At 34.0% G+C, this 26,207-nt stretch overlaps 1 protein-coding gene and 3 long non-coding RNA genes across 6 annotated transcripts in view; 2 read left to right on the top strand and 2 right to left on the bottom strand.

Moving 5' to 3' along the window:
• LOC136067714 (uncharacterized) overlaps positions 1-25,397 on the top strand; it is a 32,737-nt gene extending 7,340 nt beyond the window's left edge. The window contains exons 2-3 of the long non-coding RNA XR_010629129.1: positions 23,895-24,658; positions 24,758-25,397. This is a non-coding gene — a long non-coding RNA (uncharacterized LOC136067714). The remainder of the gene's footprint in view (positions 1-23,894; positions 24,659-24,757) is intronic.
• LOC112029662 (uncharacterized) lies at positions 2,953-7,439 on the bottom strand. Of its 3 annotated transcripts, none has more exons than XR_010629112.1 (9): positions 7,116-7,439; positions 6,872-6,983; positions 6,580-6,675; positions 6,300-6,353; positions 5,952-6,100; positions 5,578-5,726; positions 5,259-5,346; positions 3,520-3,747; positions 2,953-3,414 (listed from the first exon to the last, which is right to left on the bottom strand). It is a non-coding gene; the product is annotated as an uncharacterized LOC112029662 (long non-coding RNA). The 3 variants fall into 3 exon arrangements; XR_010629113.1 differs by having other exon boundaries at positions 5,578-5,691; positions 6,872-6,973; positions 7,116-7,438; XR_010629111.1 differs by having other exon boundaries at positions 5,578-5,691; positions 7,116-7,437.
• Positions 10,746-15,547, top strand: LOC112035386 (receptor-like protein kinase 5). The gene is given in 8 exon segments (XM_065773920.1): positions 10,746-10,874; positions 11,329-11,371; positions 12,114-12,545; positions 12,548-12,847; positions 12,850-13,047; positions 13,050-14,774; positions 14,880-14,924; positions 14,927-15,547. Coding segments are annotated over 8 exon segments (3,279 nt in total). The 3' UTR covers positions 15,334-15,547.
• On the bottom strand, positions 21,797-22,433 carry LOC136067713 (uncharacterized). Its single transcript, XR_010629128.1, has 3 exons — positions 22,200-22,433; positions 21,966-22,013; positions 21,797-21,874 (listed from the first exon to the last, which is right to left on the bottom strand). It is a non-coding gene; the product is annotated as an uncharacterized LOC136067713 (long non-coding RNA).
• Positions 25,398-26,207: the final 810 nt, after the last annotated feature.

The raw sequence follows: 26,207 nt of genomic DNA, 5'->3' as shown, positions 1-26,207 counted from the left end.
ACACTTGACGGTTTCATCCTCACATTGTACAGTTCCAACATCACATGTGACAGTTCTTTTCTCACATTTGGTGGTTCCCTTACTTTTTTCTCACATTTGACGGTTCCATCCTCACATTGTGCAATTCCAACATCACATGTGACTGTTCTTTTCTCACATTTGGTGGTTCCCTTACTTTTTTCTCACATTTGGTGGTTCTATTGTCACATTAAGCAGTACCAACATCGAATCTGACTCTATTTTTATCTTGGTTTCTTCCATAAATATTTGAATATACCAATTAACTTCCTACGTATCTCCCTTGGTAGCTTCCATCACATTCAGGGGCATACCTCCCTATAAAATAACATAGTTGAGGTCATTTTCTTGGTGTTTATATTTTTGGCGAAAAGCACATTTTAGTCCCTACATTTTCGCTCAATTCTCACTTTGGTCCCTAACTTTTTTTTTCACCGATTTTAGTCCCTATCCTGGAAAACGCGTCTCGTTTTAGTCCCTAACGTTACATCAGAGACGGAAAGTGCACAGCTGGCAAATGGAAAAATTTTAAAATATTAAAATAATACCCATTGTGTCCACGTGGCTTTCCACATCAGCCTCTAAATTAAAAAAAAAAAATTAACTAAATAAAAAAATTAAAAACAGAAATAAAAATCAAACCCAGCAAGAACATGATGAACAAAACACAAACCCAGCAAGAACAAGATCAACAAAACACAAACCCAGCAACTTTAAAACTCAAAAAATTAAATTCAAACCCATATTTCAAACCCCCACACCACCAAAACGTCAAACACAAAAATCAAATCTAGAGTTTCGGCCCCAAACTCAAAACTCAAAACCCAAATTATCTTATACTTTCTAAGAAACCAAACACAAACCTCAGATCCAAACCGTAGAGTTGAAACCAAACCACCTCCAACCTCAGATTCAAAACTATCAAACCCAAACGAAATCAACCTCACCTGACAACAAAACCATCTCCTCTCTTAGTTGATGCTACTTTCCAAAAGCAAAAGCAATTACCAAAATTGACATTCCAAACCATAACAATTACCAAAATCAACTCAGCTCAAATATCTAAAGCAATCTCACATTTCGCCCTAATTACAATCGAAATTGAAGAAAAAATTGACTAACCAATTGCGGCCAAGGACCTCCTCTGCACGATAGCTGGTGACCAATTCGAAGACAGTGTTGACATAGATGATAGGGTGGTCGGGCTTGAGAGCGTTGGTGACAATGAACCCACACGACGCCGTTTGGAGGAGGTTCCCAACCGGAAAAGGCAATGGGCCCCCATCATTAAGCTTGAAGAACCCGACGTCGTCTTCTTCGTCTCCGCTCAGATTCGATGAATGGTGGGCAATGTTTTGTGTTTGGCGATGAGTTTTTTTTTTTATGAGTCAGGTTGGGTGTGGCAGTGGTGTATGGGTTTGAATTTAATTTGTTGGGTTTTAAAGTTGCTGGGTTTGTGTTTTGTTCATCATGTTCTTGCTGGGTTTGATTTTTATTTCTGTTTTTAATTTTTTTATTTAGTTAAATTTTTTTTAATTTAGAGGCTGACGTGGAAAGCCATGTAGACACATTGGGTATTATTTTAATATTTTTAAAATTTTTCCGTTTGCCAGCTATGCAATTTCCATCTCTGATGTAACGTCAGGGACTAAAACGAGATGCGTTTTCCAGGATAGGGACTAAAATTGGTGAAAAAAAAAAGGTTAAGGACCAAAGTGAGAATCGCGTAAAAATGTAAGGACTAAAATGTGCTTTTTGCCTATATTTTTATTATATATGATGGTGAACCAAAAATTAGACTATCTCCAATTCGTCCAAAGTGTCGTCCAAGACCAGAAGGGTCATCCAAGTGCAAGAAGGTCGTTTAGTATGGAGTCACCTAGACAACCGCCAAACACTTAAAAATTTTCAAAGTAAATCTATATACAAAAGCTTATGATTCGAACTACGTTCTACTATTTTGAAGTAGGAGCAAAATTCTTATTCATCGCTCTAACTTCCCACTAAGTTCTTAACTTTTGATGGCAGTTATAGAAGTAAAGTCTGAACGTTCTAACTTCCATCCATGTTGATGAAGTTACTAAGCAAATAACCACTCCAAAGCTCACTATAAAAGGATTTAGCCATATGAAATCAAAGTAAGTTTTTCACCACTTATAGAGTTGGAATTCCTGAGTTCAAGAGAGAAAACTAACTTAAGCATCGGAGGGTTCTTAGCCAGTTTACCTTGGTCATTTTGATCTTGTGCTTCTTTCTTTTCAGGCCTTCCAAGCAATCTCAAGCCTATTGAAGCCCAGAGCATTCAGCGTACTAATTTTCTGTGCATCATCAATATATACTATAAAACCAAAGATGTATAACCTTATGTGCTCTCTAATTGTTCTTATGCAACATCTGCAACTTAATCACAATTGTGTGTTTATTGTGGTGTCTAAGGTTGGAAATAGGGTGACTATACAATTAGCAAGTTATGCAAAAAAATCCAATACAAAGATTGTTGGCAATTTTAAAATTTTCAATAAACACCTGAATTGAAATTATAGATCCAGTATGAAATAGTCATCAATTAAGGCCACTACACCAAGTTTTATATTTTTTAGGCATTTTCATTAGATCCACGTGCGCAGCATTTTCATTAGGGCCCCCAAGTTTTTTTTTTTTTTTTTTTTAAGGGAAGCTTATAATCTTTGGGGTCAAATCCCAAAATGTTATTAAATTTTGATTAGAAGATCTTTCTTTTTATGTTTGGGTTCCATCTAGTACAGACCCCGCTGGGCACTTTAGAGCTGTTTGAAATTTCATTATTTTCTGTGACAAGTGACAGCTGCATTTCAATATGTAGCTTTGGTACTCGTCCATTTCAAAGTGGTAGCATTTCCACTAGAAACATACATGGTTTAATTCCCTTTTCCCACGATTATTGAATTATAAAAATAAAAAATGTTCCAGCAACCTTGTGAGGCTTTCTTTGTAATTAAGTTATAGTTGCACCTATGCCTTTGAGATTCCAAAACCATGATTATTCTGTATCTCAAGAGTCAAGAAGCAGAGGGAATTTTAAACAAAGGAGCCAAGAAGCCTTTTTTTCCCTTATAAATTGCCACTCAAAGGGTATTGAGTTCGTTGAAGATTAGGCACAAGGGGATTTGTTACATCATCTTTTGCAAGTATAAAAAATTATACATGAACCGATAGCAAGGGGAGAGGTATCTGCCTAAATATTGGCTGCCCCAATCTCCCACCTTTTTTGCCTCTGATCGCTTTGAAAATCTGAATGGCTGGATTGTCAGCCTCTCATCTTTTGTTAAAAAAATCATTTTATGAATCCTATGTATTCAGTATTCATCACTTGCTATGGTATATGAGGTAATGGAAGGGTGACATATCAATAAGCCCCTGCAAAAAAGGAAAAGAAATGTTTAGCTTCTCTTATTTATGCTCTTAATCAAGAAAAGAGAGAATGACCAAAAAAACAAAAGAAATCTTGGAGTGGAGGATTACCAGTAAAACCATGGGTTCATTGACTATCATCTAATGCAAGGGAAGGTCCAACTTTAACTGGTTTTAAACTTTTTAGAACCCGTCGTCCATACTCAAATGCCAAAACAATGAGACCAAAAAATTATAACAGGAAAATATTCAGTCTTGATAGAACGTAAAGCATGATAGAGATATTGCTTCCCTCCTCTGTGTTTATTCTGATTAATGTCACCCTTGGCCCTATCCACCCTGCAGGGAAAAAAAAAGCAACATGTATCAACACATGATTTCAAAATAGAATGTAGAATTTTATACTGCATATGTGATTTGGTTATTGTTAGTTTGTTACTTATGATTTAAGGCTGCGTTTATTTTGGTGTAAAATATTTTCTGGTGAAAATATTTTCGAGAAATGAAAATATTTTCAAGTGTTTGGTTACATTTCAAAAAATGCTTTGAAAAATATTTTCTGGTGTTTGGTTGTATTTTTGAAAATAATATAGAAAACACATTTTCTACTTATTCCTCACATTTTCTCAGCTTCCAAACAAATATATAATATCATTTCTCAACAAATAAACACAAAAGAAACAAAACCCAACCAAAAAAAATTCATCAAATCCGGTCAAATTGAGAGAAGAAGGAAGAGAGAGTGAGAGATAGATCAGTATCAACGGAGGATGGTGGCACCAGATCGAGAAAGAGAGAGATCGGTGCGATCTCGATGCGATCCTAGGGTGCGATCTCAGTGCAATCGGTGCAATCTCGGTGTGATTGGTGTGATTGGTGCGATCCTGGGGTGCGATCTCAGTGTGATCTTAGTGCGAATCTCGCCGGAGCTTGGCGGGCTTGGCTTGGCTGGGCGGCCAGAGCTTGGCATCGGACTATGTGTGGAGTTGAGGTTGGTGCGTGAGTGGAGATGAAATGAGGTTGGTGCGTGAGTGGAGATGAAATGAGGTTGGTGTGTGTGTGAGAGGAGTGTGTAAGGAGTGAGTAATTTCGGAAATGATTTGAAGGTAAAATGGGAACGGAATTGATTTTACGGGTTGGCAAGGAATATTTTCGGTCAAACTGAAAATATTTTCAGGTGGTGCCAAACATGGACGCGGGTGTAAAATATTTTTCGGAAATCATTTACACCCAAAACAAACACAGCCTAAGTAACAGCAGTGTTTTGGTTAGTAGTTAGATTCATCAAAAGTTGTTCAACTTGTCTATTGAGGTTAATTTTATGAGATACAAAAACAAAAAGTCTCATTTTATGAAAATGTTACTTACTAATAGCCCAACATTCAATATCATAAAACATAACTTGTCTTAGTTCAACTTGGTTACACCCTGAAGCTATGATGGATAAGAGCAATAACCTTGGTTGGCAGTTGAGCTAGTTTTATCACAGCATACTGAAATCTAGAATTATAGTTATAGTTAAGAAATTCCGGTGCAGTGAATTTCCTGACATTAGGTTACATTTCCAGATCACTTTATCCACAATATTGATATGCAATGGCTGTAGGGCTAAAACTAGAATGTACTTCTAACTTTCTAAGTGCTATAAGGAATTATTGGGCACTCCTACAGCACTATATCTGTCCTACTCCTATCTGTGAACTCAAATGCAAGGCCCTATTTTATGTAAGTGGGGATTGTGGTGCTCTGATAGTATTGGATAATGACTCCTGAGCTACAGCTAAAGGTCATGACGTCAATCCAATCAAAGGAAGAAAGAGAGGCTTTTGTCTTCAATGTGGAATACTTACCAGACTTTTTCTTTGGCAAATTAGTCCATTCATTAGGATTGATACTCACTTCTGATGCCTTGATTAATTCAAGAATTGCTTGATTGACCTGAAATTTAAGGGAAAAGAAAAGTTTTTAGGTTTTGTTCTCCTTGTAAACTGTGGTCCAATCAAGTCATGATCATAGATTTCAAGAAGCACTAATAATAATAATAATTATTATTATTATTATTATTATTAAGCACCGATTATTTAAATCCTTTCATCATAGATTTTCACCATGCCATAATCCAATGAGCTGCTTTATTGTAATCAAATCAATTATAGATGAAAAATGTACCTCTTCGGTCCTCTCATGGCTCGCTAGATGACCTCCATGAAGTTCTATCATTCTAGCAACAGGATGCAGCTTCTCTGCAAGTCTCCTTGCATAATATATTTGAGCATATCATGCCTACGCATTCACAAACAAAGTCTTGAGTGGAAATCCTGAATCAATGAAATTAAATGGTAAAATGTTCTAAAATTTACCCTTTCTGAAGCTTTAAAAATTGAGTTTGCAAGATATGCTTATTACTCATTGTACAAAAGAATATTATCTTGATACATATCACAAAACATAACAACTATGCTCAAGTGCAATAAGAAATAGAGTTGAGAAAAGATTTTGTGACCAAGTACTGTTTAATTAATATAGAAAATATGCCTGCACACCTGCCATGAATGACTGAAACAAGAAATCCAGCTGAACGGATCAATTCAATTTCTGTTCATGTCATTTTATGGGTCCAGCAAGCATTAAGCTGACCCTCAAAACCATAGTTAGACTGCATTCCAGATGCTGATAGACCTTTTACATATTCCTGCAGCACACAGGTTGTAGGTCAAGTTACAGACATCTTAATGTAAAGTCTATGAACAATTAATTGAGAATGATATTCCGTTAATAGAAAATCCAATTCTATGTTTAACCTCAATACTTCTAGGTGATGTTTTCAAAAAATTACAACAAATAGTTAAAGGAACGCAATTGAGAAGTGATAAGCTTTTAACATTTCTTACTTGATATAAGATTTCTCTTCTTGTGTTAGGTCCAATACATTCTTCAAGATATTCCTGCAGATTGTAGATAATGCGAAATTGTACGAGTTAACCACAAAAAGAATGGAAGTGTATTTCTAGTTTAGAATAAGTGAAAATAAACCAGTGCAAAAAAAATTGTAAAACGAATATCAAGATTTTCTTCCACTAAATGTTCAAATAAAACAGTTTTTTTTTCACCAGTTGAACATCCAAATACATAAATAGCAAAACTCTAGACAGAACTGAGAGCATCTTTTACCTCTGTGTAGTGGGTGTCCAAGTCAACAGCTGCCCATTGCTCAGGAGATTTGGCCCGTAAGAAACGGATTGCAATGGATAAAGTTTTTAGATCAAGCTGCAAGAAACAAAATAATTTGAGCATCTTTTTGAGGAATAAGTTACTTGCAAAATTAAGTAACTGAACATAATAAATTTATATTGTTGAGAATTTTACAATAATTTATGTAGTTTTCTTATTAAAACATAAGAAAACTATGAACATCAAACAGAGCAAGGGAGATAATGTCCCCAGGTAAGTCTTCGACCCAAACCTGAAGTTCTAGCCCAATCCGAGATTTCTTTGCCAAAGCATCGGCAACCTTATTACAATTTCGTTTCACATGGCAGTAGTGATCCAGGCAATCAATGGTGGACTGTCAAGCCCTTCGGTGTAAAGATTAATTTGTCAAATATATAAGAACCAAAACTCAAACAAAACAATAATAGCATAAACCCACATAGTTTAGAGAAATAATATAAACCCATATCAGCGTTAATCCTATGTAAAGAGAGAACCTGAAGATTGTGGGTGGTTCGCCGATTTAGAATGGCAGAAAAGAGCCGCAGCCGAGTCGTACGGGAAGAGTTGAAGCGCCGCCAAGTTGGATTGGATATGAGTGCGCCACCGATTTGAGGATAGATTGGAAGAGGCGAAACTAGAGAGCGGCGCCGACAAGTTGGATTAGATGAGAAGAAGCGCTATCGATTTGAGGTTGCGGGTGTGTGGCTGCAGCTGTCTAGTTCTTGTATGGTTTTAGCTATGATTTGAGGGTTTTGTTTAGAGAGGCCAACTGAGATAGAGCAAGCAGAGGTAAGAGAAGCAAACGTGAGTGAGAAAAGATTGATGAATGTTATAATTTTTGGTATATATATAAAACCTGTTTAACCGGTAACCAAAACCATTAAAATTACATCAAAACCATTAAAATTACATCAACGGTCAAGATTAAAATAGAACTAAATAAAGGGTTCAAATTTTAAGTAGTAAATTGTTATAAGTTGTTATAAAGAGTTGTACCCTTTTTTTTTTGGAGGGGGGGGGGGGGGATTGACTCAGTCATCGGAGAACCTTTGGTAGCAGCACTCTAATGCCTTTCTCTCTCATCTTTGCGGGGAACATCTCCTTGCCCAAAGCTTAGACAAGGTCAACGACCAATGACCATTTTTGGCATCATCACACAATAAAATGAATATTTTTTTAAGACTTTCTTGTATTAGAATATCGCTTAATCTTAACATTATTTTTTTTTTTTCAAATTGGTCTCAAGGACTCACATTTGTGTGCATGTGTATGCCGCTTTTAAACATCCCTCTTAAATTAAATCCTTGCTTCTCCACTAGCTAGGCTTGCATGAAAAATAAATCCTTTTTAGGGTTTTATTTAATTTGGTTAGCTTTTGGGGCTCAAAATTCTAAAGGACGAATGTGAACCCCAAGGGCGAAGAAAAGACTACATTATTTTTTTAAAATTAAAAAAGAAAAATAAATAAATAAAACAAGGAAGTTTGGGGAAAAAAAATTATGGAGCGAAAAAAAAATGAAGTATGTGTCGTTGTGACAATTTTTTTTTTTAAAAGAATAATTTGTGACAAATTAAATTTAATTTAAAATTAAATTTATTTTAACACAAAGTTTTTAACCCATATCAATCAAAATTTTGTTCATATATGTTAAAAACCACTAACGAAACAACCTATCTTGTGATATGAAAATTTATTTGCATTGCAATGTTTACACTATTATTACTGTGTGGCTCTCTTAGTGGCAAAGCTAGGATTTTTGTGTAGGGAACAAGATTATTGAAAGAAATACCTAAAAAAATTTATGTCGCATGTTCGTAAAAAGATTTGCAAATCTCCCTTGATACAAATTTGTTTAGAATTCAATTAGAACTCATTTTTGCTTATGATTCTTCATAATCTCAATTAATTACAAGTATATATTTCATATCAATAATAAAAGAAACAAAAATAATCAATTCATAGTTACTAACAACCAAAGTAAGTGATTAATATAATATGTAAAGTTTAGATATCTAATTTGATTCTTTAAATAAATTGAGAAAATAAACCAATCTAAAAACGTTAAGAATATAACAATATACCTGTAAAGTTTGAAACAGTGAAAAAAATCGAGAGATGGAGAAGAAAAAAAAGATATTAGAGAATTTAGAGTTTTAGCATTGTGTAAAAAAAAAAAAAAAAGGAAGAAGAAGAAGAAGAAAAAAGGATAAGGGGAAAAAAGTGCATTGAATAGTGTAAAAAACGTGTGACAGGAATAAGATTATCTAGCTAAAAAAGAGCTTGTTTGCTTCATAAGGAAACCCCTTTCCTTCTTTTTAGCCGCGGGGGAGGTCTCAAGTTGGTTTTTATAAATTTAATAAGTTTTTTCTATTCTTATTTGTTTCTATGTTAGGTGTTTTGCTTTAACTGGCAATGAGATAATTACATTTGCGCTATACCTTAAAAAGACTAGTAATAATTGAGGGTTTTTGTAATTATTAATAAAATCTAGATCTACCTACTAAATACCGATATGAGACTCATTACACACTCGCACAATCAATCAAATTGGGGCATCACACAAAACCTTAGTTAAAATTCACCCATTACATTCATTATTACATTAATCTATAAAACTTAAGAGTACTTTTACCATTTTTCTTTTAAATTTGTAAGTTTCAAATCTTTTCTACTATGTTACCAACTTGCCATGTATAGGCCCCGACGATTGACTCGAAAAGGTCAAGCGCTCCCGTGCTTGAAATGCAGTGGCACTGTCAAACCAACCTCTTAGAATTTTCCTGCCAAAGACTTAGAAAGTTGACCCTGATTTCTAGCAACCATATTCCGTTCACACTGGCATTTTGAAAATTTTGGAAATTTCGGATAAGCCCCCTTAAAAACCCTAAATCAAAAATAGAAATCATATTAGACTAAAAAACAAAACCAAAAAAAAAAAAAAAAAACACTCAGCCTAGAATTTTGTTCTAAATGAATTATATATTATGACTATATGTTTTTTTTTTTTTAGACATTTTGTCGGTTGGATTATTCAAAATAAAAATTTAATATTTCAGTGCTATCATATTGTTCAACTCTACAACAAAGTTATTTTTAAAATTTTTTATTTTTATATTTTTAGTCATTAACAAGATGACTTTATAATTTAGAATCATTATTGATTAGATTTTTTTATGTTGCTATAAATGTCAATTACAATAAATCATTGCTACTTATTCAAGGTTTGATTTCTTCTCAAAAAAAAAAAAACTGCAAAAAAAAAAAATGCTCCAGGTTTGATTGATAGATATAAATTTTTGACAAAAAGTCACTTTTAGTCTTTATATTTCAAGCGATTCCCATTTAGTCCTTACATTTTCAAGTCTTTATCATTACATCAGAGACGAAAAATACACACATGACAAACGGCAAAATTAAAAAAATATTAAAATATTTTATTTTATTTTAAAATAAAATAAAATTTTAGTTATCAATAATTTTAAAATAAAAATATTAAAAATTTTAATTAAAAATAAGTTCTCCATGTCCTTCTCCATGAACGTGATTGCCCAGAAAAAAAAAATAGAGCAAAGATTTAAATTTTAACAATCATTTCTGGTGTTCTCTTTTCAGTCAGGTTAGCAAGATAGCAAAAAAGTAAACACGAATGAAACACAGTGCATTTCCATATCAGATCTGATGCAAAAACCAAAAGATGAACTAGATTTAGAACTTAAATCAAATCAAAATCTAATCTAAACCATGTCCCACGCCGATTCAAAGAAGCCCCAGCCACCGTACACATCCCAGCACCGCTGAAACAACCAACCCACACCGATTCAAAGAAGCTCCAGCCACTAAAACAACATAGCACCACTGAAAACCCACACCGATTCAAAGTCGAACAAGCCCCAACCACCGAAACTAACCCAGCACCACCGAAATCAAGCTAAACCGCACCGATTCAAACCAACGCACCACCGATTCCAGCAAGTCGCAGCCACCGAAACCAACTCAGCACCACCGAAATCAAGCTAGACCACCACTGATTCAAACCTAAAATCACTGAATCGACGCCGAGTCCCAGATTGTGCTGACCATTACCAGAGATGGGTTGAAGACAGATCCCAAGAGGTACCACAAGATGAAGCAAAGATTGGTTGGTGTGTCCGAAGAGACAACCACTAGAGTTAAGAGGCTTTACCAGATGCAGGCCAATGATACCCTCTTGTTCCCTGCTATTAACGTTAATGACTCCGTCACCAAGAGCAAGGTAATAACTAAAAACATTGTCCTTTGACATTTTCGTTTAGATTTGTCTTTTTATTATTATTTGAGATTCGGATCTGGGGGCCTTTTTGTTATTAATTAATTAATTGTTTAGATTAGATTTTGATTTGATTTAAGTTCTGGATCTAGTTTATCTTTTGGGTTTTGCATCAAATCTGATATGGAAATGTACTGTGTTCTATCGTGTTTAATCTTTTGTTATTTTTATAACCTGACTGAAGAGAGAACACCAGAAACGATTGTTAAAATTTGAATTTTTTTTTTTTTTTTTTTTTTTTTTTTTTTTTTCTGGGCAATTATGTTATTGGGGGAAGAACAAGAGAACTTATTTTTAACTAAAATTTTTAATTTTTAATTTTAAAATTATTGAAATAAAATAAAATATTTTTAATTTTATCGTTTGTTATGTGTGATTTTTCGTCTCTAATTAATAGTAGGGACCAAAACGAGAAGCGTTTTTTAGGATAGGGACTAAAAACGGTAAAAATAAAATGTAAGAACTAAAATAAGAATCGCCTGAAAACGTAAGGACAAAAAATGACTTTTCGCCTAAACCTTTTTAGAGTAGAAGATATTTGTTTATTAGTAAGTAAGTTAAGTTTTATTCTAAAGAATTTACAAATTATAAAAATTAAAATTAAAATTACAAAAAAAAAAAACTACTGAAAATGAAATTTCAATATTATTATTATTTGATAGTTACACACTTACAATAGTGAAGGAAGCGAGGATTTGAACCCTAAGAGTACAATAATGTGTCAACTAGATACAAGACATGCGACAAATTTTACTATTATTAGCGTAATATGGTTTTGATATCTCAATTTTTTTAATAGAATATTAAATATTTTTGAATTGTGCCAATGAGAACTAGAAAATCAATTGATTTGTTTATAAAGTGGTTATAGTGGTTGTACTTATTCTAATAATTTCTATTGCAACAATGACAGGAGAATGTTTAATCATGAATATTATTAAAACAAGGTTTCACAACAAAATATAAGATGACATCATAACTAATTCTTTGATTTTTTTTTTTTTTATATCAAAATGAAATATTACAAATTTAGTTTAGAATTAATCACCAATTATTTTAGAACGGGTAATGATTAGTTTACAAAATGGTGCAAAGTTTTCTCATCCTTGACCCCACCGTAAATTTCCTGATTTAAAGTGAGCAAATTCTTTGTGATTGCTCGCCAATTGCTTATCTTGAGTTGAGAAACCGGAATAACGAACTCAACGTCCGAAATTCCAAATGACCAAAACAACTATCTTCCTCTCTTCCTTCTCCTCCTTTTCGGACATGCGAACACTGAATCTCAGCTAAGCGACAAAGAACAAACAGTCCTCCTGAAACTAAAGCAACATTGGCAAAACCCCCCATCTCTAAGCCACTGGCAAAATCCACTATCTCTAAGCCACTTGAACTCCTTCAACTCCTCTCACCATTGTAACTGGCCAGAGATCACCTGCACCAACGGCTTAGTCACCCAACTACTACTTCAAAACAAGAACATCACCCAGACAGTCCCACCCTTCATCTGTGACCTCAAGAACCTCACAGTCATTGACCTTTCATACAACTTCATTTCTCAAGAGTTTCCTAAAGCTCTCTACAACTGTTCCAAGCTTGAAGAGCTCGACCTCTCGCAGATTACTTCAACGGCACAATCCCCGTTGACATTAACCGCTTGTCTCACCTGCGCCACCTCAACCTAGGAGCCAACAGCTTCTATGGTAACATTCCATCATCTATTGGACAATTAACAGAGCTAAGGACGCTTCAGCTTTTCCAATGTGCATTCAACGGTTCTTTCCCGCGAGAAATTGGCAACTTGTTCGAACTTGAGTCACTGTGGTTGGCCTATAATGTCAACATGACAGCAGCAGAGGTGCCTTCGAGTTTCACGAAGTTGAAGAAGCTTAAGTTTTTGTGGATTACTGCGTCTAATTTGAATGGGAAATCCCAGACACGATTGGAGAAATGGAGGCTTTGGTGCATTTGGATTTGTCAGTAAACAATCTGACTGGAAAAATTCTGAGCAGTTTGTTTATGCTAAAGAATTTAAGTATTGTGTATCTTTACAGAAACCAATTGTCTGGGGAGATTCCTCGGGTGGTTGAAGCATTAAACATTGATGTTATTGACCTCTCGATAATAAATTGACCGGAAGCATACCTGATGATTTTGGCAGACTCAGAAACATGACAGGTCTAAGTTTGTTTTTCAATCAGTTATCTGGAAATATCCCGGACAGTATTGGACGTCTTCCAAGTCTGAGGGTCCTTAAAGTGTTTAGCAACAATTTATCAGGGACTCTGCCTCCGGACTTTGGGCGGTATTCTATGCTTGTAGAGTTCCAGATTGCAGACAATAAGCTTGAAGGCGAGTTACCAGAACACTTGTGTGATAACGGAAGGTTGGTGGGAGTGGTAGCTTTTAACAACAACCTCACTGGAGAATTGCCTAAGTCGCTTGGCAATTGCAATGGTTTGAAAATTGTGACTGTTTACAATAATAGGCTTTCTGGGGATATTCCTAGTGGCCTATGGACATTGTTGAATTTGAGCGTCTTGATTTTAAGCAACAATTCATTTACAGGCGAGCTTCCTCAAAGGGTGGCAAGGAATCTCTCAAGATTGGAAATAAATAACAACAACTTTTCTGGTACGATTCCAGCTGGAGTGTCTTCCTGGAGGAATTTGGTGGTATTTGAGGCTAGTAATAACCTCTTTACTGGCACAATTCCTCGAGAATTAACATCTCTTCCTAATTTAACAACTCTTTTTCTTGATCAAAATCAACTCTCGGGCTCCCTTCCAGCAGATATTATATCATGGAAATCGTTGAATACTCTAAACCTTCGCCGAAATAAAATCTCTGGACCTATTCCGGAGAAATTAGGTAATTTGGCAGGTCTTACAGAGTTGGACTTGTCAGAAAACCAACTTTCTGGCCAAATACCTCTCCAACTTGGCCCCTTGAAGCTCACTTTACTCAACCTCTCTTCCAATCATTTGACTGGGAGGATCCCAACACAATTTGAAAATGATGCATATGCCAGCAGCTTCTTGGACAATCTTGCTCTCTGTGCTAATAAGCCATCACTAAACATTAACAGCTGCAACAATTCTGACCATCATAAATCGAGTAAAGTTCCCTCCAAATATCTTCCTTTAATTATAAGTTTTGTGGCAGCAGCTCTACTGAGTTTAGTACTTGCAATGATCAGTATTTATAGGAAGGGAAAGCATGGATTTGATTCCACATGGAAGTTCACCACATTCCAGAGGGTGAATTTCAGGGAATCAGACATTTTGTCAGGATTGACAGAAAATAATGTGATTGGTAGCGGTGGATCAGGGAAGGTATACCGTGTTGTTGTCAATGATTCAAACAATTTTGTTGCTGTGAAGAGAATTGGGAATAACCGAAAGCTAGAGCAGATGCTTGAGAAAGAATTTCATGCAGAAGTTAAAATATTGGGTTCGATTCGACATTCCAACATAGTGAAGCTGCTTGGTTGTATGTCCAATGAAAATTCAAAACTTCTAGTCTATGAGTATTTAGAAAACCATAGCCTGGATCAATGGCTGCATAGGAAGAGTAGAGCATCATCCACCTCAAGTTCAGTCCAGCATGTTGTCCTGGATTGGCCTAAGAGATTGCAGATAGCAGTTGGGGCTGCCCAGGGGCTCTATTACATGCACCAGAACTGCTCCCCACCAATTGTTCATCGAGATGTGAAATCAAGTAACATCCTTTTAGACTCTGAGTTCAACGCAAAGATAGCTGATTTTGGTCTAGCCAAGATGTTCAAACAGGGAGAACTTGCTACAATGTCAATTGTAGCTGGTTCTGTTGGCTACATAGCTCCAGGTATGTGATATACAAATTTATAAGCTTCATTCTAATAGCGATGTTCATTTCCTCCTCCATCAGCCGGAATTCTATTTTTGTTTTTGTTGTAAATTTGAACTGCAGAGTATGCCCACACAACACGAGTTAATGAGAAGATTGATGTTTATAGCTTGGGGTTATCCTTCTGGAACTAAGTACTGGAAGGGAAGCTAGTTATGGTGATGAACACACATCCCTTGCCGAATGGGCATTGCGTTTGATTAAAGATGACATCCCTATAGTTGATGCATTGGATGAGGAGATCAAGGAACCCAGTTATTTGGAAGAAATGAGCTCTGTTTTCATTCTTGGAATCATTTGTACGAATACAGAACCTTCTAAGCGGCCTTCCATGAAAGAGGTTGTGCAGATTCTTCACAAATGCAACCAGCCACTTGTTTATGGAGAGAAGATTGCTGCAAGTTTGTACAATGCATCTCCCCTCCTCAAGAATTCAAATCGCAGGAGTGTGTCAGAAAATGCTGAGGAAATCTTGGCATCCAGTTTGATTTCTTCTTTTTATAAGCACAAAGAATAAATTTTGAAGTTGTGTTAGATTTCGTGCTCTAAAAGAAATCAAAGAATTGTTGGAGGTTGCTGAACTATGTCTGTGGCTATGGTACCAGTGGTGGCTCCAGAAATAATTTTCAGGTATTCTTCAACAAACATAAACTATACAATTTAATAAAAGAAAATTTTGTATATTGACAACAATAATAATAAAAAAACACGCAAATACATAAAGTTTATAATTGCCTTCTACGTAGTTTTCTTATCAAATATTTGTCCATAATAAAATTATTAATTATTGTTGTTTAGTTGTTTCATTAATTTGTTTGTCTTCTATAAACTATAATTTGTTATATTGTTGTTTTATTAATTATAAAATTATTAATTGTTGTTAAACTTAAATAATTTAATTTGTTTGTTTTTTATAATATATTGGTTAATTAAATTATTAATTATTATTTATTAGTTGATTCTCTAAATTAAATATTAATTAATTAAATTATTGTTTATTAATTGCACTAGTAGACATAATTGAGAAACAATAATACAGATAATCTAATTTGACTCAAGCTATATATAAATATATGGGTCGTTCTACTGTACTNAAAATTATAGGAAAATTGGAAATAAAAAAGAAATATATATAGATGTTAAAACCGACAAAAATGAATATGTAAAGTCAATAATCTATTTATATATTTTTTTGTAAAAAAAATAGGAATAAATAATAATTATGTGGCGAATGATGTGGTGATGAGATCGCGCAATAAGAGCTTAGCAGCAATAAATGCCACGCTTCAGCTTTTAGTAATATATAGATATAAATTTAATTGTATAATTTATATTATTCTATTGGGATATATATAAAAATAAGAACTAAGATGTTGGGTGTATTGTCCCTAAAAGGAAAAAAGGATATTGGATATATTGTTAAATGAGTAAGTAAAATAGATAAAGTAGTGTTTAAGGATGTAAAATATTTTTATTTCCAATTTTCCTATAATTTTTTTTAATTCACTTTAAAAAAATATATATATATATATTTACACTTTCTTCATACTTTCTTCTTCCTTCACATTTTCATCTCCCCACTAGCCTCTACTTTAATATTGCTATTCATCTTCTCCTTCATCTTTCTTTATTTGTCTCTTCTTATCCATTCCCTTTCACTATAAATTTGTCACTCTTTTCCATTCTTTGGATAGTTTTCTCTCACAAAAAAGTTCTCTCTCTCTTTCTCTATCTCTCTCTCTCTCAATGTTTCGGTGGATTTTTATTTTTTTATTGCATCTTCGCTTTAGGTTGATAAATTTTTGTATTTTTAAAAACTCTAATTTAGGTTGATACGATTTAGTTTTGTGTTTTAAGTTATTATTATTATTAATATTTTGCCCTTTGATTATTAAATTTTATCCGATTACATTATAAAAAATTAAAGGTATCTATATTCTATATATTACTAAAAGCTGAAGCGTGGTATTTATTACTTCTGAACTCCTGTTGCGCCACCTCATCGCCACGTCATTCGCCACATAATTATTATTTATTCCTATTCTTTTTTACAATATATATATATATATATATATATAAATAGATTATTGACTTAACATATTCATCTTTGTCAGTTTTAACATCTATATATAATTCTTTTTTATTTCCAATTTTCCTATAATTTTTTTTACATTCACCTATTTTTTTTTAAATATTTACACTTTCTTCAACCTTTTTTCTTCCCTCACCTTTTCATCTCCCCACTACCCTCTACTTTAATATGCTATTTATCTTTCCCTTCATCTTTCTTTATTTGTCTCTTCTTATGCCTTCTCTCTTGCTATAAATTTGTCACTTTTTTCCATTTTTTGCATAGTTTTCTCTCATAAAAATTTCTCTCTCTCTCTCTCTCTCTCTCTCAATGTTTTGGTGGATTTTTATTTTTTATTGCATCTCCGCTTTAGTTTGATAAATTTTTGTGTTTTTAAGAATTCTAATTTAGGTTGATACGATTTATTTTTCTGTTTTAAGTTATTGTTATTGTTATTGTTATTAATATTTTTCCCTTTGATTGTTAAATTTATCCGATTACATTATAAAAAATTAAAGATAGTAGATAAAATAAAATAGCATTCCATTACATAGCATAATTTGGATAATTTAGTGTTTATTCTTATATCTTTTAATTTTTTTTTCCTTCTCTTCTATTTTACTCAATATTGAAATTCAATCACATCCTCCTTATCATTAAATTATTTATATTTTTTCTCTCTTTTTGTTTTAAAAAATAAAAACTGTAATATTTTACTTAAAATTCAAATAAAAGAAAATTGTTCTCATCAAATTGTACTAATTTTTTTTTTAACATTTACACCTTCTCCAACCTTTGTCCTTCTCTTTACCTTTTCATCTCTCCAAACATTCTACCTTGATATCACTCTTCCTCTTTCCTTTTATCTTCCTTTATTTTTTTTTCTTTTTATTATCATCCTCTTAGTATAAATTTTTCATTCACTCTTCCATTCTCTACATAATTTTCTCTCACAAAAAGTGGTTATTTCCCACTCTTTCTCCCTTAATTTTTTGGTGGATTTTTGTAAGGTTGAAATTTATCAACCATCTTGTTGGCTTTGTTCCGTGCCAATTTGCTTGTAATTTAAGCACTTAGTAACCCTGTATTTAGGTGGGATTATTGTAAGGGTAGTGTGTGAGAAGTTGTGAAGAAAAGCTCAAGTATGTGCAAAGAAGCAAAGCTTCACGGCTAGGACTCGCGGGTGGCTCGTGGCTGCAAGTCGCCAACTTCAGGCACGTGAGTTGCATGCAGGGAAGCTAAAGGGTCGCGCCAGCTGTCGCACTACAGGACAAAAGTCCCAGGCTGGCTAGGCCATTACGTCGCGACTTGATTTCGCGACTTGGACAAGCCGCGAGACCAAGCCGCCAATTTATCCTGTTTGGCAAAAATCTGTCTTTTCGTATTCTCATCTCACCTCACTATATATAGACTCTTATACCCACTAAATAGTGAGAGCTTCCAGAGAGAATTTTGTGAGAGAAAACCCTAAAGAAAAACAAGATTGCCTCATCCCCAATCTTCATCTAAGAAACTCTACAAATTCCTCTACTCTCTTCCTCTCCATTGTCATACCCTTGAGAGGTCTTTTACCAAATCTTTATCTCACCACACCCACGTCTATGAGAAGGTTTGTTTGGTGCTGAGGGAAGCAGTTTGGAAGGAATCAATATAAATTGGTTGATGCTATGGTCAAGTAGCGGAATTCAGGAAGCTAAAGAAGAAATAGGTTCGGCGTAACCTCGTTGGAGCAAGAAGTTTGGAGAGCTTAGGTACCTGGGTAGATTAGGCTTGGAGGGTCTTCTGCTGTTCATGTATCCCAACTATATTCTTTAGTGGATTTTATCACCATTTGGAGGGCGGCGGAGAGGTTTTACGCCGAGAANGTTTCCTCACATTGTGCAGTTCTAACATCACATGTGACAGTTTTTTTCTCATTTGGTAGTTCCCTTACTTTTTTTCTCACATTTAACGGTTTCATCATTACATTGTGCAGTTCCAATATCACATATGATAGTTCTTTTGTCACATTGGGTGGTTCCCCTACTTTTTTCTCACACTTAATAGTGCCATCCCCACATTATGTAATTCCAACATCATATGTGACAGTTCTTTTGTCACATTTTGTAGTTCTCTTACTTTTTTCTCACATTTGATGGTTCTATCCTCACATTGTGCAAGTCCAACATCACATGTGACAGTTTTTTTCTCACATTTGATGGTTCCTTTACTTTTTTTCTAACATTTGACGGTTTCATCCTCACATTGTACAGTTCCAACATCATATATAATAGTTCTTTTGTCACATTGAGTGGCTCCCTTGCTTATTTCTCGCACTTAACGGTTCCATTCTCACATTGTGTAGTTACAACATCACATGTGACAGTTCTTTTCTCATATTTAGTGGTTCCCTTACTTTTTTTTCACATTTGACGGTTCCATCCTCAAATTGTGCAGTTTCAACATCACATGTGACAGTTCTTTTCTCACATTGGTAGCTCCCTTACTTTTTTTTTTTTTTTTTTCTCATATTTGACGGAAAATATGGTGGAAAATGGCATTTTTCACAGTTTGATTCAGGAGAAAAAAAAAAAAAAAAAAAAAATGGGGAGGAAAATAATCCCTTCGGACCCACACTTTTTTACCTCCCTATTTGGGAGGAAAAGATGCTGATGATGTAATTTACACAAATACTCTCACTTTGTTACACTCACCTACGCCTCTCACTTTCACATTATTATATAACAAGGTCAGAATAGTCAATTTATATAAACTACATTTTCCATCCTCCCCTTTTTCTTTCCAACCAAACAAAAAAGTTTTCCACCCTCCCACTTTTCCACCCTCCAACCAAATATACATGAAGGTAAACCAAATCTTTTCTATCCTCCCACTTTTCCATTCTCCCCCTAATTTTCCATCCTCCCACCTTTCCATTCTCCCACTAATTTTCCATCCTTCCATTTTTCCACTCCTCTAACCAAACGGACTCTAAGTAGTACCAACATCGCATCTGACTCTCTTTTTGTCACATTTAGTGGTACCCTATTTTTTTTATTCTCAAATTTAACCGTTCCATTATTACATTGCGTAGTACCAACATTATTTCTAACCATACTTTTGTCACATTCGGTGGTACCCTATTTTTTTTTCCTTACAATTGATAGTTCAATCGTCACAGTAAGCCCTACCAATATCACATCTAACCATAATTTTACATTTAGGCTTATCATTGAGGTCACTTTTTTACTTACTAATAACCGCTCATGACAATAGTAATTTTTTAGAAGTTATTAAAAAATTTAGATCTAAGATTGAAAAAAAAAAAAAAAAAAAAAAAAAAAAAAAAAAAAAAAAAAGGCATCCCATGAAATTAGCCCAACCACAATAATTACTCTTGTTCACACAAAAAATCAACTGGAATTATCTTGGTTTCTTTCACAAATATTTGAATATACCATTTAATTTCCTACTTATCTCGCTTGGTGGCTTCCATCACATTCACGGCATATCTCCCTATAAAATAACATAGTTGAGGTCGTTTTCTTGATGTTTATATTTTTATTATTTATATATGACGGTGAACCAAAAATTAGACAATCTCCAATTTGTCGACAATGTCGTTCAAGACCAGAAAGGTCATCCAAGTGCAAGAAGGTCGTCCAGCATGGAGTCACCTGGATGACCGCCAAACACTTAGAAATTTTCGAAGTAAATCTATATCTAAAAGCTTATGATTTGGACCACGTTCTACTATTCTGAAGTATGAGCAAAATTCTTATTCATCGCTCTAACTTCCCATTAAGTTCTTAACTTCTGATGACAGTTGTAGAAGTTAAGTCTGAACCTTCTAACTTCCATCCACGTTAAGGAAGTTACTAATTAAGTAACTACTCCAAAGCTCACAATAAAAGGACTCAGCCATATGAAATCAAAGTAAGTTTTTCACAAGTTGGAATTCCTGAGTTCATAGACAAACCAAAAGGATGTCATGAAAAGTTTGACTCGGGTCATTCAGACATGGATAATCATCTTTTGACAATTCACCTTTGTGAAGTTTTTCAATAAGTTCCTGAAAGATGTCAAAAATTTGGGCCTAGTAAGCCATTGATTCCATAAAGCTTTAATTCAAAGTTACAGGATAACTTAATTGATCAGATTATGACAATGTAGAAAAGATATTAGTCACACATAAGTCCTCCATTGCACGATACTCTCAAGGTTGCAAGATATATTTAAGACATGCAAACCATTGTCCGTTATACCCCTGAAATGGACAATGGTCTTCCTTGATTTCCTTTTATAATGGTTTTAATTTTTGTTAATAGCTATTATAGAGGTTTTGGTTTTCATTAAAATAATGGCAAGCAAATCATTGTCACAGAAAACCACTGTTGTATTTTGTAAACTTGGAGTGCAGCAGCTAGGTATTTTGAGTTTCTGACTAGTTTGTTTCATTTGTTTAGTTATTGTTTAACTTTATAGTTTATTCTGGTCACTTTTTCCCTTACTCTCCTCTCTTTTACTCTCCCATCCTCCAAACATAGAGCTCGGGTGAATGGGAAGCCCAACAAACTTAAAAACACTTACAATGAACATTGAAAGTAACTTTTGGGTCTAATGCATAGGCAGTGCTCTCCTCTCTTTTACTCACCTTTGTTTATACCAGAAGATAAATGCCTTCACACTCTAATGACCAAGAATACATATATTCTTCTTTTCAATACACCTACACACTTATGTTTATACCACAACATAAACCCCTCTCACACTCTAATGACCAGGGTCAAAGCGAGGCACTTTACTGCTTCAACTATAATTTGGCCCAAAGGTTATCAATACACACACACACACACACACACACACACACACACACACACACATATATATATTTCTTCTTTTCAGTAAACAATTTAATTCTGATTGTAAGGGGTTTACCTAGAGAAATTATCCAACTCCTGTCAAACCAGAGAAAAAAACCCAAATTGTTCAACCCAGCCAGAAAAACCTATGATAAATAACCAAAAAGTATAAACGGTATTAAACATACAATTAGAAGTTTTACTAATTCAAGTATATACAATAACTTATTATCTCACCTGCTATGAACCAAAAGGAATAATAGATTGGTTTTGTTCCTAGCAACCCTACGAGACCAAAAGGTAAACAAAAACAAAACAAAATTAATAACAATTCAGCCATACAGAGAACAAACGGCAACAGTTAAAAAACGCATATGGAAAATTAAAGAATAAGGATGAGACATACTAAGATTTTAGATTTGATAAACGGAGGAAACTTCGAACAAAAGGGCAGAGAGACGGAAGAAGCACCACTGAGTTGGATTGGATGTGGATTTGAGGTTGGATTGGAATAGAAGAAGCTAGAGGGTGGCGACGCCGAGTTGGATTGAGATTCAATAGTGCGTCGTTGTTTGGTTCTTCTATTGTTGAGCTAGAGAGGCAAACGTGATATTGTTATGAGACGAGATAGAGGAAAACGAGACAGAGCTGGAGAGGCTTTAGCGTTGAGACGAGATAGAGTAGAGAGGAGAACCAAAGGCGTTGTTGATGTGTGAATGATTCTGCGTTCTTTTGCATTTTTTTTTGTTTTTTTTTTGTTTATATATATACCTATTTAGCCAGTTACTAGTATCCCTTAAAATTATACCAATGGTCAAGATTTAAACAATGTTAAGTCAACGATTAAGATTAAAGTGGGTACCATACGCCCTTTTCCTGAGGGTTACGGTAGAATGACCTTAGTTTTAAATTTAAATTTAGTACTATGATTGAATTTAATTGTTGATTGTTGATTTAATTTTTTAATTGAATTTAATGGTTTATGTTACTACAATGTAAAGTTTTTAATGTTCTTCACACAGTAATCCCTATTTTATTTTTTACTTCTCCTTACAACCTCTTTGTTTTCCAATCAACAATTACTAATTGACATTTGGTTTTTTTTCTTTATCTACTCTTTATTACTTTGTATTGATTTTTTCTATACCATCTCTCTCTCTCTCTTCTCTCTCTCTCTCTCTCTCTCTCTCTCTCTCTCTCTCTCTCTCTCCATTGGCAACCTATCGTTTTCCAAAATTTGATGATGATTCTATAACATTAAATATGCATTATTAGTTTTTTTTTTTTTTTTTAATTTAGTGTTTCTAACTTGATTTATTTATTTATTTTATTTTTTATTTTTGTATTTCATTCTTCTTTGATGCATTGGGTGTGAGAATGAGCGTTTCCCTAGAATTACTCCACTTAATGTGGACAATTTTATTTATTTAATTTAGGCAAAATATTATATTTAAAATTTTTTAAAATAAAAAGAAGTGAAAATATAAATAATTGAATGAATATATGGGGATGTGGCTGAATTTAAATGTTAAATAAAATGATATGAGAAAACAAAATACATAACAATAAACACTAACTTATCCAAATAATTCTATGTAATATAATAATAGTACATTCTTATATACTATTTTTAATTACTTATAATGCAATATGATAATATTTAACAATCAAATTCATAAAAAAAAAATTAAAAAAATAAAAAAATAAAAAAACTTAAAACACAAAACTAAATCTCATCAACGAAAATAGAGTTCTAAAGAATACAAAACTTTATCAAGCTAAAATAGAGATGTAAGAAAAATAAAAATAAAAATTGAAAGTTCAATATGTGTATAAAACACCCTTGAACGTTTAGACTCCCAATTACAAAGTTACCAATTCAAGTTTTATATTAAACAATTAATGTGCAGAACATGATAACAAGCTCATAACAGAATTGATAAACAATCTAAGCCAAATATAAACACATCCACAGCAGTAAATATAAGGCAAAGATAAAGGGAAGAAAGATACAAACACACGGACAACACACGATGTGTTATCGAAGAGGAAACCAAAGTTCTCGGCGTAAAACCTCTCCGCCGTTTTGGTTTTTACATCGTCCATATATATATATATATATATATATTTTTTTTTTTTCTCTATTCTAACCTTTTCTTTTTGTAGCTTTTATTCGTCTAGGCTTGAAGAATAGATATTAGGGATGAGTCCAAGCTACTCTGGATTTTGCTCTTGGTATCAAGGATATTGACGAGCTTGTCGACCCGTGATCTTTGTACGACCACTTCTCAAGGCCTGAACCTTCAGCTTATGTCCGTCAGTTAATTCATAGGGAAGAGAGAAGTAAGGGATGAGTCCAAGCTGCTTCGGATTTTGCTCTTGGTATCAAGGATTTTGACAAGCTTGTCGACCCATGATCTTTGTAGGATCACTTCTCAAGGCCTGAACCTTCAGCTTACGTTCGTCAGTTAATTCATAGGGAAGAGAGAATTAAGTGTTTGGATTTTGTGCTTTTACCTTGTTAATTTTTTACCTTTGTCAATATCTTCGTGATGTTCTTACTTTTTTTTTGTAGAGATTGCTACTCGCTTTAGTCAGGATAAATATATTTGAGACAAAGGAAAAGGAATGAGCCTTTGTCAAAGATAGATTCGCCTCTGAAAAAGCTAAAAAATGGGGGCAGTTCTGGGATCGTCATTTCTAACCTCGTCCATACCCTTTTGCCCTTTTCTCCTGCTATATCGATTGATGAGTTTCCTTCTCCTCCTCGGACTTGGAAAGGGAAGGAGAAGAAAGGTGAGAATGTTTGGACTGATCCTGCGATGGCCCTTGGACGGGCGCACAATGTCCTCTTTGAGGAAGGGCTCAAGGCCTTGTCTTTAGTGCCTTCTTATGAACTTGTTAGTCGTCATATTCACAAACTCATGCAAGTGAGGTCTTCTTTTCTTTTAACATTGTTCTCTCTCTTTTTTCTTTTTTTTCTTTTTTCTTTTTTAAAAAATTTAAACATATGTACTTGTTTCCTCTAGGTTCTTGGAGAATCATTGTGCCTGCCAATTGATTACCTTGTGACAGAAGAGAAAGTAGTGATGGCCAATTCTCAGATTTAAGCTGTAATGACGAAGAGCTTAACGCTAAGGAAGAACCTGATTAAAGCGATGGGAGAGGCTAACGATGCTAAGGCCAAGTTGAAGGAAGTCTCTGACGAGCTGAGGATAGAAAAGATGCTCATCATTCAGAAGGATGAGGAGATTCATTCTGCCATGTTGAAGCTTAACTCTGAACGTGAGAAAGCTGTGGCTTAATTGCCACTTTTGATGAATACTTTAAAGGCTTTAAGCTTCTCTGACAGTGGACGATGAATCATCACACTGAGTTTAACTACTCTAATAATGAATATGAGGCCATTAATAAGGAGATAATGGCTGATGAAGCTGCTGAATGGGCCCAAGACAATGAGCAAGCTGGAGTGGAAGGAGGAGATGAAGGAGAAGGCCCTAAAGATGCACCAGTTAATCCCCTTGTTGATCCCCTTGTTTAAACTTCATTTTTATTTTTGTTTTAGCTTGCCCTAGTTTTTAGGCTGGTTCTCGTCCATGTTTTGACGAGTATATTTCAAGAAGACAATATTTGTGTTCTTTATTTTGTGAACAACCGAAGTATTTTAAAACCTACATATGCTTGTTTCTAATCTTGGTGCTTCTTTGATACTTAGAATATTTCGCTACTTTATAAGAATTTTGCTTTGTCAGTATGGTTGCTCTTGTTGGTTTTATACTTCATGAATTTAACCATAGTACTTTGAAAAATGGTTGTACTTCATGAATTTAACCACATAATAATTTTTTTAAAACTTGTGAATTTAATCATATGACTTATTCTTGTTTTGAGAATTTGGTTGTCAATATGATTTTACTTGTTGGTTTTTAACCTTGTGAATTTTATCATATAACTTACTCTTGTTTTGAGATTTTGGTCGTCAATATGATTTTCTTATTGATTTTAACCTTGTGAATTTTATCATAAGAATTACTCCCGCTTTGAGAATTTGATCGTCAATATGATTTTACTCGTTGGTTTTAACCTTGTGAATTTAATTATAAGACTTTTATTCTCATTTTTAGAATATAATAGTTAGTCTGATTTTACTCGTTGGTTTTAATCTTATGAATTTAATCACATGACTACTCTCATTTTGAGAATTTAATCGTCAATGTGATTTTACTCATGCAAATTTAAATCTTATTTGACAATTTTATTCTTGTTAAGAAATTTTATCTTCTTCATGGTTTTACTCATTGGATTTTGGTAATGAACCTTCTACTTGGAATGTAACGACTCAAGGAAAAGCACTAGCCACATCTGCGCTATACCTTAAAATGAATAGTCACAATTAAGGCTCCTTGCAGTTTTTAATAAAACCCAATTCAACCCAGTAAATACTCGATGTGGGACTCATCACACACGGACACACATCAC

This window comes from Quercus suber, unplaced genomic scaffold (genome assembly GCF_002906115.3).
Source record: "Quercus suber isolate HL8 unplaced genomic scaffold, Cork oak 2.0 scaffold_82, whole genome shotgun sequence".
NCBI lineage: Eukaryota > Viridiplantae > Streptophyta > Magnoliopsida > Fagales > Fagaceae > Quercus > Quercus suber.
Note: the sequence above shows the minus strand (reverse complement) of the source record. Positions and strands in the feature narration are given on the sequence as shown.